The 19,268-nt window shown below is 47.9% G+C and overlaps 1 protein-coding gene across 4 annotated transcripts in view; it reads right to left on the reverse strand.

Moving 5' to 3' along the window:
• Positions 1-728: 728 nt before the first annotated feature.
• The window catches only part of LOC144100802 (uncharacterized), a 222,720-nt gene continuing 204,180 nt past the window's right edge, over positions 729-19,268 (reverse strand). For 2 of the 4 annotated variants that reach the window (XM_077633663.1, XM_077633665.1), the window contains exons 3-4: positions 6,761-6,995; positions 729-1,304 (exon numbers count right to left, since the gene is read on the reverse strand). In XM_077633663.1, the coding sequence (XP_077489789.1) occupies positions 1,139-1,304; positions 6,761-6,995 (401 nt within the window). In that variant the 3' untranslated portion in view covers positions 729-1,138. Of the gene's footprint in view, positions 1,305-6,718; positions 6,996-19,268 lie in introns of all 4 variants that reach the window. The other 2 variants (XM_077633662.1, XM_077633664.1) reach the window with 1 other exon arrangement.

Consider the following 19,268-nt stretch of genomic DNA (forward strand, 5'->3'; position numbering starts at 1 on the left):
GCAGGTGCCCTTCCTTTTGTCGTAATATCACCGATAGCACTGCGGTGCCTGCGGGTAGCGCTTTATTCCTGACATGACGTTCAATGTGGCAATAGTGTGTAGGAGTTCGGTGTTGTCGAAGCCACAGAAAAATTCATGAAACTTGCATCCTCTCTAACGGCAATGGTTCGGAAGGAGACTTACGAGCAAGGTTACCTCAAGTGCAGGTAATAAGCGCATAATCAGTTTTTCCTGAAAACGCTCGTGACAGACCTCGAGTGAGGAAAAAAAAACTGCTCTCTTGAATGCAGCCACGTGAGCTGCTGGAACAGGCGTCATTCCGCAGCAGGAACAACGCCTCCAGCAGACTATGTCATATCATGTAGATATCAACAAAGTCGGCATCTCGGTTTGCAATAGGCACTCCAGGCTGTACTGTTCATGACCGAGCGGCAGGTTACAGGTAAATTCGACCAGTCTATTCAGAATGCTGCTCGGCGAAACCACTCACGGTCAAAGCAAACACGCAAGACTAAAGGAAACAGGTTGTCGGTCATGAGAAGGAGACCATTAAGTGAGACAGCCTAGGTAATGAACTCCCGTCATAAATCTCAACCCTCACCTGCAGAAACACAGAACGCTCATCAGGAGTTTTGTTTCCATGCGCGTGGAAAACCGCGTACTTGGTTTACTAAGAACAAGGCACCCGCACAGGGCGCTGCAAAGTCAATATATCTCCCTTTCACCGGTTGACGATGAGTGTGTTTTATTTTTTCTATTTGTTATCAAAGTTCACTTCTTACCAAACTGTGTCTAGCCAAATTTTGAACTAAGTTCTACAAAACCTAGCTCCCTACTGGCTGCTCTAAAACAAAACACGCGAGCAGCATACAACTCTGACGAATCGACCTGTCAAATTTGCCGTTCGCATTCGAAATGGAGGATCCGTGTTAACACGAATCTGCGTCTCTTCCTGCCACCGCAGAGGCTGAGGAAGCCGTGGGCGGTCGGCATCCGGTTAGGGATGCTGCCTGGCTCCCCCTCTCCATCGTCTGTTTGTCCATGAGTCTCAGTAGCGGGTGACGTCATGGCCGCAGCAGCGCCGCCTGGCGCCGTCCCCGCCCCTGGTGGCGACGGGCGCGGCGCCCTGCCGCAGCAGTCACAAGAGCCGCTCGAGCTCTTGCGACTTTGGGCCCGGCTCGAGGCCATCCGAGTCGGACTCGGTCTCTTCCTCCGAGGACTCGTCCTCCTCGTCGTCCAGGTCCTCGTCATCGAAGTCATCGTCGCAGGCCCGCCCGCCGCGGTGCTGCCGCTTTGTGGAGGCCCTGGGAAGTGGCCAGCGGGAGGTATTGAGACAGGGTCATCGTACTTACGTCACAGTTGCAAAACATTAGGTTGGTAAAGGACGCCAATTTCGACGTGTCCTCGCTATCACTAGGACAATTCCATAACGACCAGTCAGAAGCTCTTAAGGATTGTTTCTTTTACAGCAACGACACTTTTTATTTTTCCTTCCGTCCTCAAACGGTTCAAGGACGAAATAAACTATATCCACATTTTATTTTCTAAACAGGTCTATGTCCACATCAAAACTAACCCGTCGAAATGCCCGTTGATGGCATTACTGTTCGTATTTTTTTGAATAACTACTATTTGCGGTATTTAGCTGCACCATTCCTGTACAAAACCAAGTTGATGTTGAGAGTATACTGAAAAAAAAGAGAAAGAAGCAAGCATATAAAAATTAAGAAGTGAGTGTGATCTGTTGTTCAAGATGCTGCTGTGAATATCATAAAGAAGAATAACAAAATACTTGCGCTGGAGAACGGGGAGAGGCGGCTCTAGGAAATACATATATGGTTACGAAACGAAGTCTGATATATAAGCATCTTATCGGACACGCACGTTCGCTGTATGCGGCGCAATCCGCGTCACCAGCCCTCTCACTGGAAGCCTGACCACTGTTTGCTGTCTTCTAGGAAGTCAGATCGTTCTCTATCATTTTCTTTTCAACATTTAGCCTTTCGTGGAAGCATGAAATTGTGCACGTACGATGAATATATGAGACGGAAGATAAATTTTCCCCAAGAGAAGTGGGCAATTACTTGCATTCGATCAGATTTCAGAAAGGCCATGAAGTGGATATATATATAAAAGAACGCTATCAGCGTACATCGAGTTTCTGTTTATCAATAAACCAAGCAAGAATACGCCATGCAAGTAAAGTGGCGGACAGACATCAGCCCCTTGTAGCCTACTGCAGGGTACAGAAGGACTTCAGAATTGTAAAAGCTGAGTGAGTCGGGAATGATTCGTTTATAAGGGCGCAATGCGGCGGTCCACAAGGCAGGAAGACCGAAATGCGGAACATCGCTCTCACGCGTTACTAGTTTCCTTGTCTTGTGGACAGTTCCGTCACGCTCTAAAATACACGAAGTAGATGACTGCTTACATATTGTTTTTGGAAACAGGTAGATTCCATAACTGAGACACTGTGGCAATGATGCAGCACAAAAATGAATTTTAGTGGTACTGCCTTTGTTTCTGTTAAGATCTGCACCGCGACTCATCCACCCGTCTGTTTATTTATCCATCCCTGATATATGAGTACTACAATGGAGTCGTCCATCGTATCATTAGATAAAAAGGAAACGATGTGCATGATAATGTTGGCGGTGTTCCTTGATGGGGCACGATAACGTAGTATAATCAGCGCATTGCAGAAGTAGAGAAGGTACTCAGAGAAAAAAAGATTGAATATAGATGCATTATTCTTTTTCTAGAGTAAAAATAGAAGAACGAGAGAACAGCAACGACATGGCCGGGGCAGAGCCTTCCTCTCCTCCCTCTGCTTTTGCAGTGCACAAACAGAATGGTTTCAATTCGACAACTTGTCCGTTATCTCGAGCAGAGGTTGAAGGGATACAGTGCCTCAGAGAGTATTTGTCTTTCCAGTGGCTCGCGAACGACTTGCGGCCCTCATCCGAAGATTCTTTGGGGATTCAGGCTTCAGACTCGCCCAATGAGTTTCGTGTATCGAAGGGAAAAGTTAAAACTAGAGGAGGCGTGCGTTGAACAACCGTCGTGGACGGTCCGGTAATTGCATTTTTCCCTCTTTTATGTGACTTGACCAGATGCCGCGGCAACTCCCCAGAACATTTTGGAGGAAATACGTTTTTCCCTCAGGGTGGGCCTAAAGAAAATGCACTTTCGTACAAAAACACATGTCACATCAGAGAACGTAGCGAAAGGTTTAACTTCAAGCCGACGGGCTTTGGTAGCCAATCAAACGTCAAGAATTAAGTTCTGGAAAAAGCCGCAGGGTTGTTTTAGGTTCCCAAGGCGCATGAAAGTTACGTGCGTTCTGAGCAACAGAATGGAGCGGAAGCTCTCTTTTTATTTTTTGCGGTGGCTTGTCTATAAACTCTGTTCATGAGGACAGCATTGGACGTTGCATTAGGCCGAGGGAAACTGCAGAGTGCGCAGTTTGCGCTTGGTGTGACAGTGGGCCTTTCCTCTACTTTTATTTTTACAGCAGTCCCACCGAAGGCGATGTATTGTACAGAGGCGATCCTCTTGTGCATATTCAGTTACTACATCGTCCTTTTATTCATCTTCTTCCAAGCTTACGTGGTCATATATGACGTGCACGCCTAAAAAGAGATAGGTGCTCTGTATTGGAAACGAACGTAGGTCTACGGTCGTTGTGTTTTTCTAGAAAGCCACGGATACCAAAAACCACTAAAGGAGGAATTTTTTAAATCAATCCATCGTTAAATGCATTCATGCATTAATAAACGCGCTCAACCCGCAAACGCAACATCGAACTGCTGAACCTTGTAAAGCGTGCTCTGCCTCACTAAGAGTGTTATAGAGAAGAAGCAACACTTCTGCAGACCCGAGTAGCCGACTTTATGAAGCAGTTTTGTTTGCCGCTGTTTGTGCCGCAGAACTGACCGCTTAGGAGAAGGTAAAGCCAAGAGGTACCAACAAAATATGCAGCCGTAGAACAAAAAAGCTAGATTTTGTTGGAGTGAGTGGGCCTGGGTGTGACAGGTTAACAAAGCCGCGAAAACACGTTTGACACACCACGTCAGGGTTGCGAACAAAAGCTAGGAAAATATCCCCTCCACTGGAAGAGTGCACTAGAGCGATTTGTCTTCATGTACGAGGACAATCCGTCATTTATAGCCATGAAAAAAAAATCGGAAACAAAATACGGCTCACAGATTAGTCCGAACGCGTTAGTGCTCATTTCACAGCACCGACATTAGCAGGAAATCATAAGTAAACATAAATAAAACAAAGTAGTATCTGATGTTCTTCAAATAAGGTATTTTCGGAAGTATTGGAACACTTCTTAAATTCAAAGCCTCGATCAGCCACTAACTAAAACCCAAATAGAGTTTTTTAAATCCGTCAAAAGCTCTGGCATCTATCCAGACATTTCATAGTGACGAGAGGGGCTCGGCACAAATCAGAGAAAAAGAACCGAAGCTCGGGTGGCATGTCAGGAAGAGTACCATTAGAATGCTTCTACTGCGCCACCTACTGAATGATTTAGCCATGATCAGCGAAAGCAGACGTTTACAGAAACGACGACACATTCCCTTCGGGACGAGAAACCAAACACGCGGAGTTGCCGCCGCATTTAGTATGCTTCTAGTTGCATATAAAAACAACGTGCCGATCTGAGAGAATTTTATTTTTGTGGAATTACGTCTACATTAGGCTTGTATTAATCTTGGGATCAAGTTTTCGTGAGTCCTTCACGATTCGCTAAAAACACGACAATTGCATCGCTCACAGTTTACAATGAAAGCAAAGTACATGTGTCCTCTTAAGTAGCTTGTGTCTGTATTGAAACTAAGCGCCCTGACACAAAATTATTTATTTATAGAAGCGTTGTAAACACCATTTCAACGCGATGAAAACAGGGCTTGCCATACGCACGGGCAGGTCGCGAGCCACACTTTGAACCTCCACTGCAACAGCAACAAAAACAATAATAAAAACCAAAAGAGAATATCTGCTAAATTATTCCGCCGAGCCACAGCCTCTAAGATGGGACGTTGAGTTAATCTTCCTACCAGAGACAGTGACAGTAGACAGTAAAAGTTATAGAATTTTAAGCGAACGAGTCGAATCAGCAACTAGAACCTGGGACGCAATTTTTTTTGTCTCTGCGTAGAAAAAAATCCATCGAAGTGCAGGATTACTTTTTCGCGTGCAGGAGAGCCGGCACAGTTGCGTGCCCTCAGGTCTTTTGGCTCTTGTACGACCAAGTCTAACTAGCGACGGGCAGGCGTGCACCAGGAAAGAAGAAAAAACATGACCTAGTTGACACCGGCACTAGGACGAAGTTTGCTAACTCTCACTGCGGTACTCTAGGGAAAGGCTCCGGCTCGCAAATTTCGATCTGACGAAAGGACGGCAGCGTATACAACCATACACCATTCGTGCGGAAGTTTCTTTCTGCTTGGCTTACTGACAACAACAAAAAAAAAGAAAAGCACGGCTGTCGCTAATTTTGCGACTGCGTCTTCCCAGCTGGTGTTTGGGTTGAGAGAACCGCTTGGCGAAGAATGAGCTCCGCCTGATATAGGCCGTAGTGTGCACGATACGGTTTATCTCTGCTGTTTTCGGTTGTCACCAGCTCTCTTCCCAGGATATATTGTCGTCATTATCGCCGTCAATCATCGCAACAGCGGCCACACAACTGCATGCCTGCATCAAGACAAAGCCCCGTTGCCTTCACGTGCTCTCGTTCCATGTCAGCGTGATTTCTCGCTTCTGAGTATTCCCTATCTGCCCTATCTTGCTAGTTACCTTCCTTCAGGTGCCCCGCACTGAACGAGTTTATTCCAAGGATACCATTGGCTTGTTCAGTTTTTTTGTTCCGTGTCTGAAAACAACAGCATAAAAAGAAACAAAGAACAGAAACAAAAAGTGCAGTGATTATTGAGGCCCTATCTTGCTCCGCTCGTCCACGTCCAGTGTGCGCTGGGAATTTTCCGCGACCGCGTGGGGTGCATAAGCGCGTCACGGAGGGCCTCAAAGTATGCAGAAGAGCAAGCGAAGAATGAGAGAGGAAACGAAGAATGAATGAATCTAGTTGAAGAAAAGAGGCGCTGGCCGCTCGATTCACCCAACTGCAGATTGTCATCAATCACCGCAAGCACTCTAACGCTTACAACTGACTGTCCCTATCCCTGACTACCGCGAAAACACGCAACCACTAGTCAAGGCGGATAAGGCCAGCAAATATTTTCTCTTGCACGAAGAGGAAAACAGTTCGGAAAAGGTTTAGCTTGCTTTTCGTTTTTTTTTTTTCGAGACATGAAGAGCGGAGTTGGTGGAACGCGCATGCATACGCAAGTGGGTTCGTTGGTTGAGAAGGGTGATGATAGATGGAGCTGCTGTAAGGCAGTGCTTGTTGTTTCCCACAAACTCGCTCCCTTCACTTGTTTGTATCTGTTTTAGCCTTGTTTTTTTACTGCCTCGACAGTTGCGTGAAATTTATTGCCTTCAAGGGTGCCAGACGGCGCTTGCAGACGTTAATTTCATTTGTATGGCCTGACTGACGTCATCTTCTCACTGAAGTCAAGCGCAACGCGCAAGTAGGAGACAGGGTTCGCCCTTATTTTTTGAAGGCACTTCATCCCAACGAACATGGCTTCTTTTGCCGCTGCAGATGCACTACCCTTAAAACCTGAAAGACAAACATTGATGACAGCACCTTCTGGTTTCCGTCGTTCGCAACGACAGTGTTGTTTCACACCTGGGGCGCTGCAGGTGGCGCTCCTCGTCGTCGGACCAGTGGTCGAGCGACTCGCGGTGCTGCTCGAGCGCCAGCAGGGACGGGAACAGGGCGTCGCACACGGGGCAGCCGAAGTGGCGCTTGCGCTGCTGGTGCCGCGACAGGCGGCGGCCAGACGCGAACGACCGGTCGCACACGTTGCACGTCAGGCTCTCCTCGTCCTCCTCCTCCTCGTACTCGTCCTCGTCGTCGTACTCTGCGACGGAAAGGGAAAGAGCGGAGGGTCAGAACGTCGTGACAAGTCACTACCTTCCAGCTCTGCTTAAAGAGAATTTAAACGCGATCTTACGTATCATGCACTTCCTTTTAAAGGAATATAGAGACCACTATTTAGTTGCATGTTTTCTTCTCTGCAACGAAGCTTAAGCCGTTAGCGTACATGGACATGGTATTCGCCTCCGATCGTTAAATTATTTATAATTGAATTCCTTCTCTTCCCTGTTTTTGTTTCAGCAGCCGAGCATTGGCTTTAACGTCAAAGGCCAGCATGGGCCACGTGAGGCATGAAAAATTGCGATATAGTCGCCAAGTCGTCTTTTCAAATCGCAACACAGCTAAAGCCAGCTTGTCTCATGAGGCGAAATCACAAGTGAAGAAACAGCGATTGTATTGCAGTTATCGCTGTGCCTTTAGACCTGAAGATCCGTGTTATCAGGTCATGTTATGTGCATTTGGCACGCGTTTTGGCTGATGTTATTCTCAAAGGCCTTTCTCCATTGCGCTCTTTGTACTTCCCCGTGTTATAGAGGGAGACGACGTAATAGGTTACGAGACAGTGTCGCCAGTGATCAGCAAGGTTAAATAGGTGCTTATTATAGAATAGTTACCGGAATCCGCAGAACCCATTGGCTTAGCCCGGCTGTGTGGCGCTCAGTTGCAGTTATATGAAGTAAAATAGAAAAATAGCACGGCATTAAAATACAACGTTTAGCTCTGGTTAAACCTGGAGTGACACGATAGCTACATCTGGTCGAGTGGAACTCGCTCAGTCGATTTGCAAAGTCAGTCTTTCGCCGCTCCGTTTCGCTGGGCATTCCTTCTTCATCTTCGTTCCTGGAAGTGGATTCACTCTCTCCCCTATCCACTCCCCCAACTCGGTTTCGGCCGCCGGCAGCAGCTGCTGCTCCGCACCACGTGACCAACCATGTGACCGGCCATGGCGCCGCCACGGAGCTCAAGAAGTGCCACTACACTGTTGGTGCCACAGAGCTCAAGGGGTGCCACGCTGAAGGCTCGAAGTGCTAGCGTAGTGTAGCTCTCGCTACAAAAATTCGCAGGACGGTTACGACTATGTAACACGAGATTTAGCGATAGCTGTGTGGGCATTTAGCTATGGCAGGCGGCTGTTTCGCTCAGCCACCTGTGCGACCCAGGTTGGCCGCGACATAAGGTGACAAACGACAAGACAACAACAGACGCACAGCATTAATAAATGCCTTAACACATCCTATGTGGTGTCATGCCGGATGATAACCAAACCCGGGTCGCGTTGGCAACCATGAATGGTAGCCATGGTAACGCACCCACCGGTTACGCCGACGGCGACGAGAATGCCAGGGATGGGTGCCCAACAGATATCGCTGTAAAAAAGTTGCAGCAAAGGTTGTGTTATCGCTAACGGCAAACAGTAAATGATCATGTGGGCGAGAGCACAGCTGGGCCTCCTCTTTCTCTCCTCCTCCCTGTCCGTTTACCTTTTACCGAAAAAAACACACAAGGGAACCGACCAATGGCGCGCGAGATTTTACACTTACGTCTTCATGGCACCATTTCACGCGTTTTTATTTTTGCATATTTTTATATCATTGCGCTGCTTAGTACGGCTCAAGCAGGAGACGTACACAACATGAACAAAGTATAATGACAAATACACAAAACATACAAAACAAAGCAAGAAAAGGAGAAAACATTTTAAAGACAGTGAAAAGGATTGGAGGGGACACTTAAGCACCGCCTTAAGGGTATGGCGCGATAGCTTAATGAATTAATGCCTATATATGCGGAGTTGGCCATTCTCTACTTTACATTCATAGATCGCCGGGAGTGGCCATAGCACTCCTGGCGCAGTGGTGCAGCGGTTCAGCGATGCGCCGCTGCCCCGACAAGTGGCTGTTTGGAACACAATCACCTGTGGAGGAGACTCAGGTTGCTCTTCCCGAGCAAACTCTCGCAACCAGTCATTAAAATAACAGCCACCTGCCACGGTGGGCAGTTTCTCATAATCTGGTGGGCAAGTTATGATGATGCCACAAGATCATGGGACCTAGGTTGCCCACCTACGTAGATTGCTTCTCTTTGGATTTTAAACGCGACAGGGTTAAGGCCCCGCTCACCAGAAAATCCGGTGTCGGCGTCGGCGTTGTGAGCGAAAAATCACAGGCAAGTGGTCCCCAGAGAACAACCTGGGAGGCAGGTGGGCCATCTAAGTGACGTGACAATGCGTCGTCATCACAACCTGCCCACCGTGGAAGGTGAAGTTAATGATTGGTCAATTGGGAAGATCAACCTGGGGCGCACAAGGCCCACCGCTGGGAGCCCCTGCCGTCGCAGGGCAGTGGCGCTTAACCGCTTAACCGCTGCACCACTGCGCCAGGAAGGATATGAGGACTCCAAGCAATCTATGAATGTTTATGGTTTATGAGGGTTTAATGTCCCAAAGCGACTCAGGCTGAGGGACGCCGTAGTGAATGGCTCCGGAAATTTCGACCACCTGGGATTCTTTAACGTGCACTGACATCGCACAGTACACGGGCCTCTAGAATTTCGCCTGCATCGAAATTCGACAACCGCGGCCGGGATCAAACCCACGTCTTTCGGGCCAGCAGCCGAGCGGCAAAAGCACTGAGCCCCCGCGGCGGCCTCATTCTATGAATATAAAGTAGAGAATGACCTTCTGCATATATAGAAACTACCCCATTACGCGATCGCGTCGTACCATTGAGGCGGAGTTTGAGTGTCCCCTCCAATTTATGCGCGGATTTTTTGCTCACGGTCAACGACGCCGACGCCGACGACAAAGCCGGCTTTTCTGCGACATGGGCTCCATAACACTATCGCGTTAAAAAAAGAACAGGCATTAACGATATATCGGGTAATGCCCCGCTTGAACCACCAGCGTCATCGTGTTTCCTCTTCCTCTGGCGTTTCATCAATAGCAAAGAGCTCCGGGGGTTCGCTGAAAGAGTTAATGGGGATCTGCGGGGTTTCGTCGACGACACTCACTTTAGACTCCCTTCAAACAGCACTGCCGGAAGCAAAGGCAGGGCAGCTGTTTCACTGCTCCTCAGACCGCTAAATTTCCCCGACAGATAGCCTCTGAAGCGTATAATTATACGATCAACCTCTCGCTAAGCAACTGCTTTCCCAAGTTCAGCACGGCTCCCTCGTTACAGCAACAGCACGTTGTGACTTCCCGCACCAGATGCTGCAGCAGGTACCACGAACTACCTTACCGCTCGTTACGGCGCATCTCGCCACATTCAGCACTGCAGCGTTTGTAGGAAACGGCACTCTTGCGAATGCCCGCTTGCTTGGGCAGGCTCGAGATTTAGGATTTACGCAGTTGGGCCGCACTCTGTTGCGGAAGGTACAGCTGACGTCATCCAATTACGAATTCGCAGAGCAGTTGCAACGTCCCTAGACGGTGCGGTCTGTGACTGCTCGGGGTGGCATTGTCTGTCGTGTCCCCAGCTTCTGCGGCTATCCGGCCTACCATGTAACCAGTGACCGAATTCAGATGAACTGAAAGCTTCGTGATTGCAGTCGTTAGATCACAAAGCACCCAAGCTGTGTTATGCCCCGAAGCTGTCAGATATTAATGGAAGCAAGGAAGGTACTAGCGCCCACTGAATCTGCATAAAATATGCTGCTCTGGTGTATGCTATCCGCTTGCCACTTTTCGTCAATTATCCGCCTTGTTAATGCCATATACGAGCGAGTTATATTAACTGGAAAACATTTCCATTGACTCCAGTGGGTGTCTGACTTGTACAAGTGCTCGGCAGGCCTCTGGCTAAGTTTGTAAGCTACACAACCTCTTTGGCATGATTGATCATTAGCGCAGTTAATCTGGTTCGAAATGGGCTTGTACATTCTGTAATAAATAAATTGTATTTATTTATTTATTTATTTATTTATTTAAATCGATCACAATCAAGCACGCTGTCACGAACTGGAAGAAGAATAAGAAACGAGCAGTGGTGCGGGCAGCAGACCCCACGCCCTCCGTCATTAAACCAATCACTACCTGTCATGTCGTCCTCTTGTCATCGTCTTTCCTTTGCGTGACAATATCAACCAAGCAGTCCAACAGCTTATCTCAAAGTTGAGAAAAAAATTCAGCAAAATGACGGTTGAGATCAGGTGATGAGACCGTAATTTTGGAAACGTAAGAGCAACGCATTCTGCGGTAGGGAATCTGAGGCAGTAGTTCAGACTAAAATCACTCGTTGCTGGCACCGACGTAGCCATCTCGTGAGGCATCAAGCGTAATGAAGGGAAGCCGAAAATTATCAGAGGAAACACGAAGTTTCGGAGTTCGGCGAGCTAAGCCCGCTGGCGCAGGGCAAACAGGACCGAACGAGTAAACAACCAGGGCAGCATTTCGAGACATGAGGCAGCAGAAAGGAGAAGCGGAGGGATGATGTTCAGCGGAAAGAGATGTGAGGGAAGGGGGTGTGTCCCTCCACTCCTGAAACCCCGAAATACATTATGCACAAGAAAAAAAAAACTGTGGCAACGAGTGCACCGTTGTTTCTAGCCTAACTACTTCACTCCCTGTCTTCTCTCCCCTCCTCGTCAGCTTCGAGGGGAAGAACAGGGGCGACGCTTGATGGAGAGGGAAAGATGCAATAAAGTCCTCTCTCTCTCGCAACGCCAAAAAATCACCAGAACAGGGAAACTGCGGCCACGAGGGCACCCTTTTGCTAGTCCGACCACTCTCTCCACCAGCTTCGAGGGAAAGAACAGGGATGACGTTCCCGGCAGGAAAAGGGAGAGCGACTCGGTCACCCTCCTGCAGCGAGGAAACATTACGGGCTGAAGAACAAAACTGCGGCAACCCTTCTCCCCATCTAACAGCGCTCGCCCACTCTTCCCTACTTCCCCATCTCGGTGTAGGGACACCGCCCCGAGCGAATGCTGCGACCGCGCAAACAATGGGGGCTGTTGCCTTCCGCCGTTGCCCCCGCAAAGCACAGAAGGCCTTTCCCTGCCAAGCGCGAAAATACGGGGAACTTTTGTTGACGCGGGTTCGCTCAACACCCTCTAAATACTTTCTTCAGGCCTCTCCAGGCCCTCCTTTCCACACGCGCTACGTCACGCCAAGTGTCCGGTCAGGCTGCTCACCAAGCGCGGCTCCGCTCCGCTCGGTTGTCTCCCTCGATGTGCTCGCGCTTGCCCGGGCAAGCACAGACACGAACGCAGTCTTGCAGTGAGCGTCTAGCTGCTGCTTGAGTCTTTCAGCCTGGCGTTGGGTGCATTTCCGTTCGCTCCTCGCACGGCTGTGTCTGTTTCGTGTGGCCGTTTCTTGTGTGGCGTGCGTACCTGTGCTAGCGCACGAATGGGAAACTGATTGCCTGCCGTGTAGCGAGTGCAACTTCGTGAAACATGGGCCGGTGCTGTGTTCCCGGGTGCCGCGGGAACTACCAGAATGGTCCCAAAGTACGTGTTTATTGCTTCCCAAGAGACGAAGTACGAAGAAAAGCCTGGTTGCGAGCCATTCCACGGAAGGATTTCACACCTACAGAGCATTCGAGGGTAAGACTCTGAAATATTGCTTAATAGGCGCTGGTAATTATCTTAGTTGTGAGCTGTCGCTCCCGGAAAGGCATGCTGTCTTTGTAGGCAATGATATCACTTCTTACACTTATGTATGAATTGTCCAGGAAGCATTTAGTTCTGTGGATGTGCATAAGGCTTGTGTAAAAGCTGTGTAAATATGTAAAAGCTGTTCACTATTCAGACTCTTTTTACTTAGTGTTTTAGGCAATGGAGAGTCATGGCGAATGGCCTTGCTTCATTTTCTCGTGCAGGTGTGTGAACTGCACTTCCACGCAGGCGACTTCATTACGACGTTGTCACACCAAGATGAACTGACAGGGAAAATAATAGAGGTAAAGCGTGACAGGCTACAGTTGAAGATTGATGCTGCGCCTTCTGTTTTTCCAAACTGCCCAAAATACTTGTCCTCAACGCCTGGACGGAGTGAATCGCCAGAGACGAAAAAAGCAAGAAGGGAAAACGCTGCTTTGCAGGAGGCTATGAGGAAGTCACTTCAGTCTAATGAGCTTGAACAGAAAAGAAACAAAGTTTCATCTTACGAGGAGTTCAAATCTAAGTTGCCTGGAATCTGCAACACGAAATTCTGGACCGTTTCTGTCGATGAGCAGTGCGTTAGGTTCCTTCTCATCGAGAATGATCCTTCACCTAATGTGAAATGCGCCTTGGTAGTTCTCCCTGATCTGTCACTTTCTGTTTTCTTGAATGGAGTGAAGCTTCTGTCGCTTCCTTCAGGCAGGATTCTGCCAGCTCAAGTATGCGACACCTCCAGCCTGTCCTTGCTGCTAGAAGAACTCGAGATAGGCTTGCATAATATACCTGAGGTGACGAAAGAGTCGAAACATACTAAAGTATTGCAGTTTGTCGGTTCACTGCTTGCAGACCTCATTGAGGACAGTGATACGACGAAAGAACAGTCTTCTTTGCTGAAATTTCTGGTTGAGCAGATAGAGCTTCTCCTCGCGAAACAGCATGTGTATAGCGCAGAGCTGCTGGTATTCGCCAGTATTTTGAATTCAATTTCTCCTCACGCATATCACTTCACAAGAGCTGCATCAAGAATCATTCTGCCCCATCCTTCCACACTGCGCCGTGTTTGCTCAAATTACAAAGCTGACCCTCTTGTGGAGCAAAATCAACCGCACTGTCTCTCCTACATCCGAGAACGAGTCAAATCAATGAAAGACCACGAGAAGACAGTGACCCTGATGATCGATGAGATCCACATAAAACCATACTTCGACTACAAAGGGGGCACAATAGTAGGATCGTCGGTTCATTCAACGGAACCAGCAACAACAGCCCATGTGTTCATGGTACAATCACTCCTTTCTGCAAACAAGGACGTCATTCACATATTACCTGTGAGCAAACTGAGCGCAGAAATTTTGCACGAGCATGCTAAGAACATAATCATTAATGTTGAGAAAATGGGGCTCAAAATTATCGCTGTGATAACGGACAACAATGCTCTGAACCGCAAGATGATGTCGTTATTTGCTACAAGTCCTCAGGTGAGCATTGTCTATCCCCATCCAGCCGATAACGCTCGCCCTCTTTTCTACGTGGTCGATCCTGTGCATCTCTTGAAGTGCATTAGGAACAATTGGATTAACCAGAAAAACCCTGGAACATGCCTCTATTTCCCTGAAATGGACTTGAGTGGAGCAATGCCCGAAGGGCCTCCTCGTATGAAAGCTGCTTCTTTCGCAGCTGTGCGGCAGCTTTATTCTTCAGAGAAGACGTCGCTTGTGAAGGCTGCTTACAGACTGAACGCAAAAGCCGTGAATCCAACCTCAATGGAGCGGCAAAATGTAAAGCTCGCTCTCGACGTCATTAATCAGTTTGTTTCAAATGCCCTCAGGACACATGGTTCCGCGTTCAAGATTCCTCAAGCTGAGTCGACTGCTCTTTTCATTGACGTTATCCTCACATGGTGGCAAATAGTCAATGTTAAGACCCCTTGCAAAGGCCAGAGGCTAAGGGACAGCATGCAAGACCCTGTAAGGTCTGTTGATGACACACAGTTAGCTTTCCTGAGCGGCGTTGTGGACTGGTTGGACGCTTGGGCAAGAATAAACATCACCAGTGGCTCGCTGACGAAAGAGACTCACAGTGCTTTGCGACTGACATGCTATTCTCTGGTAGAACTCTCGCGCTACTGCTTAGAAGAACTTCACTTCAAGTACGTACTGCTGGGCAAATTTCAGACGGATGCGCTAGAAGACCGGTTCGGCCGTTACCGCCAGCTGGCAGGATCACAGTACCACATTTCCGTGCGTCAGCTCTACGAATGTGAGAAGAAGCTTCGTCTTCAAAAACTTTTGACATTTCCACGCGAGGAAACAGAGTTTGAAGACGTAAGTGAGGATCTTGTCCCATGCAACTTTTCTGTGGCTGTCAGCGACGACGATATTACACACGCCCACTCTGACATGGATGCTATTGTCTACATTGCAGGATACGCTGCTCATGCTGCTTTAAAGAAGCTTTCATGTTCTGCTTGCTTCAGCACATTGGTGATTGAAAATCGAGAGATCGAAGCGGAAAATACTGCCATGATAGCTAACCTGTCGAGAGGAGGGCTGAAGTTTCCCCAGCCATGCACAGTTCACATGGTACTGATGACTAAACTAGTTGCAGAGAAGTTGTCTTTTGGAGCAACCGCGGAAGATTTTCTCTCCTGTAGAAATCAACGTGGTGTCGTGATTTCACAGACGATTTCCCTCCTGGACGAACACGACATTGAGACATGTGAAAATGGCCACACTGCACAAACTCTCCTGCGCTTGGTAGTACGCGTTGCAACCAACGTTGTTCTAAACAACTTTTGCAAACTAAGAAATGATGCCATACAAGACAATGCGCAGCAGAAGGCCGCAGCCCGGAAAGCAGCAACGCTTAAGAAGAAGTAAGTTTTATTCCCAAGCAATAAAAATGCTTTGCGCACACTTCATTGCTGGTGTCTCGTCGTTTTTTATTGTAAGGGTCAGATTAGCTGTACAAATACTCAACAGCGCAACATTATTGTGAGTGTCATTATTGCTGTGTGTGAAAGCTTTAAGCAAAACACAATACAGAATAAAACTAACACAATGCGCAGTAGACGGTGTTTTTTTTTTCAATGTTCACGAACTTCTACTTTAACAACTAGATATACGCATGTGCGGTCTGTGCGGATGGATTTTACCGCACGGCAGACATCATGTACGTGATAGAACCTAATAATTAGATGATTAATTGAAATTAACTAATCAATTTTTTATTATAATGACCAATAATGCGAAATTGGCGGCCGTATGCTAAATTGTTTATTATAAAAAACTGTATTAGCAGCTCGAACTTTCTTGACAATAAGGTGTTCTGCAATAAAAAAAATATATAAAGCAGATAAAATGATAGCCTAAGGCGCGCACAAACTAGCGAATTTCTTTTCTGCAGCAACGACAAAAATGAAAATGAAGGAATCACTTATAAGGCAGCTACGTACGGCAGTACCCGAATAGTGCAGACGGGCGCGGCGCGCTGAAATCGCGGAGCGCGGGGCCTGCACGGTCCCTTGGCGTGACGTCACGCGGCCGGTGGAGAGGCCTTAGCATTGAGAGGGTGTTGGTTCGCTCGTAGCGTCGGGGCCAATCAAAGTTCTGACTGTCTGACTCGTGTGTTTGTGCGGAGGTGCGGGCAATGGCGTTTTCTGCCCAACTCTTTGTTCCCATGCGACACGCCGCTTTTGTGACGGCGTAGCTGCGGCCACGAGGGCGCTTCCGGCAGTGGCAGGGACACAAAACGCTAGTACAGTTGAATTCATGTTATGCTTAAATTAATTCATCAATTGTATTTAAAAGACTCAGGAATGGGATTATTCGACGTCAAACGAAATCTCAGTTACTCAGGCGCGGCGATTCGCCTCCACCGAAATACGACCGCACCGGCCAGGATCAAGCGTGCTCCCAACAGGAGTGGATTTATGGCCAACTCTATTTGCACAATTCATTTCCTGAGTACTCTTTGGCCGAAAACGAAGACCAGTGCCAGTTTTTTCATGGAAGAATTATTTATCGCTACGACCGGTCGTGGCTAATACGCGCTGTTGTAAGTTTCATAAAGATGTATAAAAAGAAACAACACCAAGTAACAAAAGAAGAAAAAGAAGTAAAAAGAACGGAAAGAAATAAACAAAGGAAAAAGAAAGGCAAGTGAAGAACACAATAATGAAGGACAAAGAAGAAGAAAGTTAAAAAAATACAAATTTCTTGTCATGGGCCGCTTGCCTCTACCACGCATTCTTTGTCTCGAAGCTGATATCCCATTCCGTCAGCGGCCCTCAAATTGACTTTGGACTATGCACATCGTAGGGGCGCTACTGAGATAAGCGCGTTAAAGGCAGAAGAGGTGAAAGATAAGTAATGTTCTCCCTAGCCGAAAGGCGTTCCAAACTCTCGCGAAACAAAGGCCAGAGCAGTCGCTGCACAAATTAAATAAAAGCGACGCAACGAAATGCAAGGCAGCTTCAATAGGCACCTACACCCGCACACACGTGCCGAACTCGCACAAAGGCAAAGGAAGCGGGTTTTGTGTTTCGTCGACAGAGGGCTCTTTTGTCACTCTTGAGACCCTTCGTATGAACACACGCAACACTTCGCTTGTTGCCCCATACAGAGGTAGCCCCCTGCTGAACAGATTTGCTTCGAGCTCTGAGATAATTTTGCCTACTAGCGCTTCCTCTTTTAGAGGACGGGGGTAGAGGCTTGGTTAATAGGCGTGCCTCACTTCTGCCTAGATACCAGTTTAGGAAGACACCTACGGGACAGAAACGTGGAGGCTAACGAAAAGAGTTCAGCTTAAGTTAAGGACAACGCAGCGAGCCATGGAAAGAAAAATGGTAGGTGTAACGTTAAGAGACCGGAAGCGGGCAGAGTGGGTGAGGGAACAAACGCGGGTTAATGACGACGTCATAGTGGAAATCAAGAGAAATGAATGGGCTTGGGCAGGGCATGTACTGCGAAAACGAGATAACCGCTGGTCCTTTAAGGGTAACGGAGTGGATTCCAAGAGAAAGTAAGCGTAGCAAGGAGTGGAAGAAGGTTAGGTGGGCGGATGAGACGAAGAAGCTTGCGGGTATACGGCGGGCGCAGTTGGCAAAGGACAGGGTTAATTGGAGAGACATGGGAGAGGCCCTTGCGCTGCCGTGGGTGTAGTCAGGCTGATAACGACGAAATAAAATCCTCGTCCATCGTAAATAAAAAAAAAACGAAGGTACGGTATAACTCTCGACACATAGCTATACTGAGGGAAATTTTGTAGCCCCATTAGAGGCTTCCTCATCAAAATATTCGCTTTATGAAGGAAGCCGTTGGGGATTCTTTTTAAAATTTCCCACCAATTCCGTCATCGGCTAGGAGACCATCCAGAAATGCCGAAAACTTTATCAAAGCGATGGGTATGTCAGCGTTGTTGTCTGAAGGAGTGCACGCGAGGTCTTTATACGGTGCAGTCAAAGAGCTGCTTTAAGCACAATAAATAAATAAAAAAAAATACCGTCTGCTCTCTGAGGTAGGTGCACAAAGGACAAAGAAGCTGAGTAGAGAGTTGAGGCGTTGAATGCTACAGTTGGGGTTAGCCTTGCTTTATCTGCCGGCAATTGCTCCACCGTAGCGTCCCTTCTATATTACTAATGTTCTAAAGCCTGTCGCATCTACCCCGCTATGCGCAGTCTCTTATCATATCACACATCCTCTCCCGCAGTCACCATCTATGCAGCGAGTGCCTAAAAGCTGTCGAGAATATTACCCAAAATCTTGGGCTTTTCTGGGGATTCTGCTTTGAAAGCCAGGGAAATATAGGTTCGGTCCTCACCCATGTGTCGAGCAGGTATGTCGCGACATGCGCCAACATTATTCCCTGCGGAGATATATCTGCCATAATTCTCTGCCACGTGACACGTCAGAGTGTGACGTTTTCAACGTGCAACTTACTCGCGTCAGCGCCAGGACTGCAAATGTACATTGACGCGAGTAATGGATCGATGGCCTATTGCGGAGTGTTCCGAAGACTGGTCGATTACCACAGTGCTAACTCACTCAGCCAGTTGTTCTACGCAAAAAGAGGACGCAGCTCTACACGTCTTGAAACAGTCGTGGGAGGAGAGGTTGAGCGTTCTGTCTGACGCGTATCATGATTCCCTGCAGCTGTTCCTTTCAGGACAATCCCAGCTTGCCTGACTGTTCGAAGGAAGAAAGAGAGCGACCACTCGTTAGCAGCGCCCCTCGATGCACGCTCCAGCATAGCCTGGTATATCCCGAGAAAGAGCAACTGCGGTGGACGCACGGGTCCTCTCAAAATCTGTATTTTCTCCTCTTTATCCGACCTTTTGTGAACAAATGTTTTCTACTACCACTACTACTCACCAACACGGATACTCTTGCACGTCGCGCATCAGTGACGCACTTCAAGCTTAATAGGGTAGAACTTTGGGCTTGTTGGTGCGTCACTTTTGAACATGTGATGTACATGTGAACACTTTCGTACATGTGATGTTTTCATGATAACTGTATCCGCGTCCTAATCTTTCCGTTTGTTGCTGCATGGCTGGACATGCGCACTGGTTTCCTCGAGTGTGGATTTCAAATAAACCTGCAGTTGTCAGTTAGCGCTCGTCCTGTGCTGTCTCTGCACTGTCCTGTCTTCATGC

Source organism: Amblyomma americanum, chromosome 8 (assembly GCF_052857255.1).
Source record: "Amblyomma americanum isolate KBUSLIRL-KWMA chromosome 8, ASM5285725v1, whole genome shotgun sequence".
NCBI classification, from domain to species: Eukaryota; Metazoa; Arthropoda; class Arachnida; order Ixodida; family Ixodidae; genus Amblyomma; species Amblyomma americanum.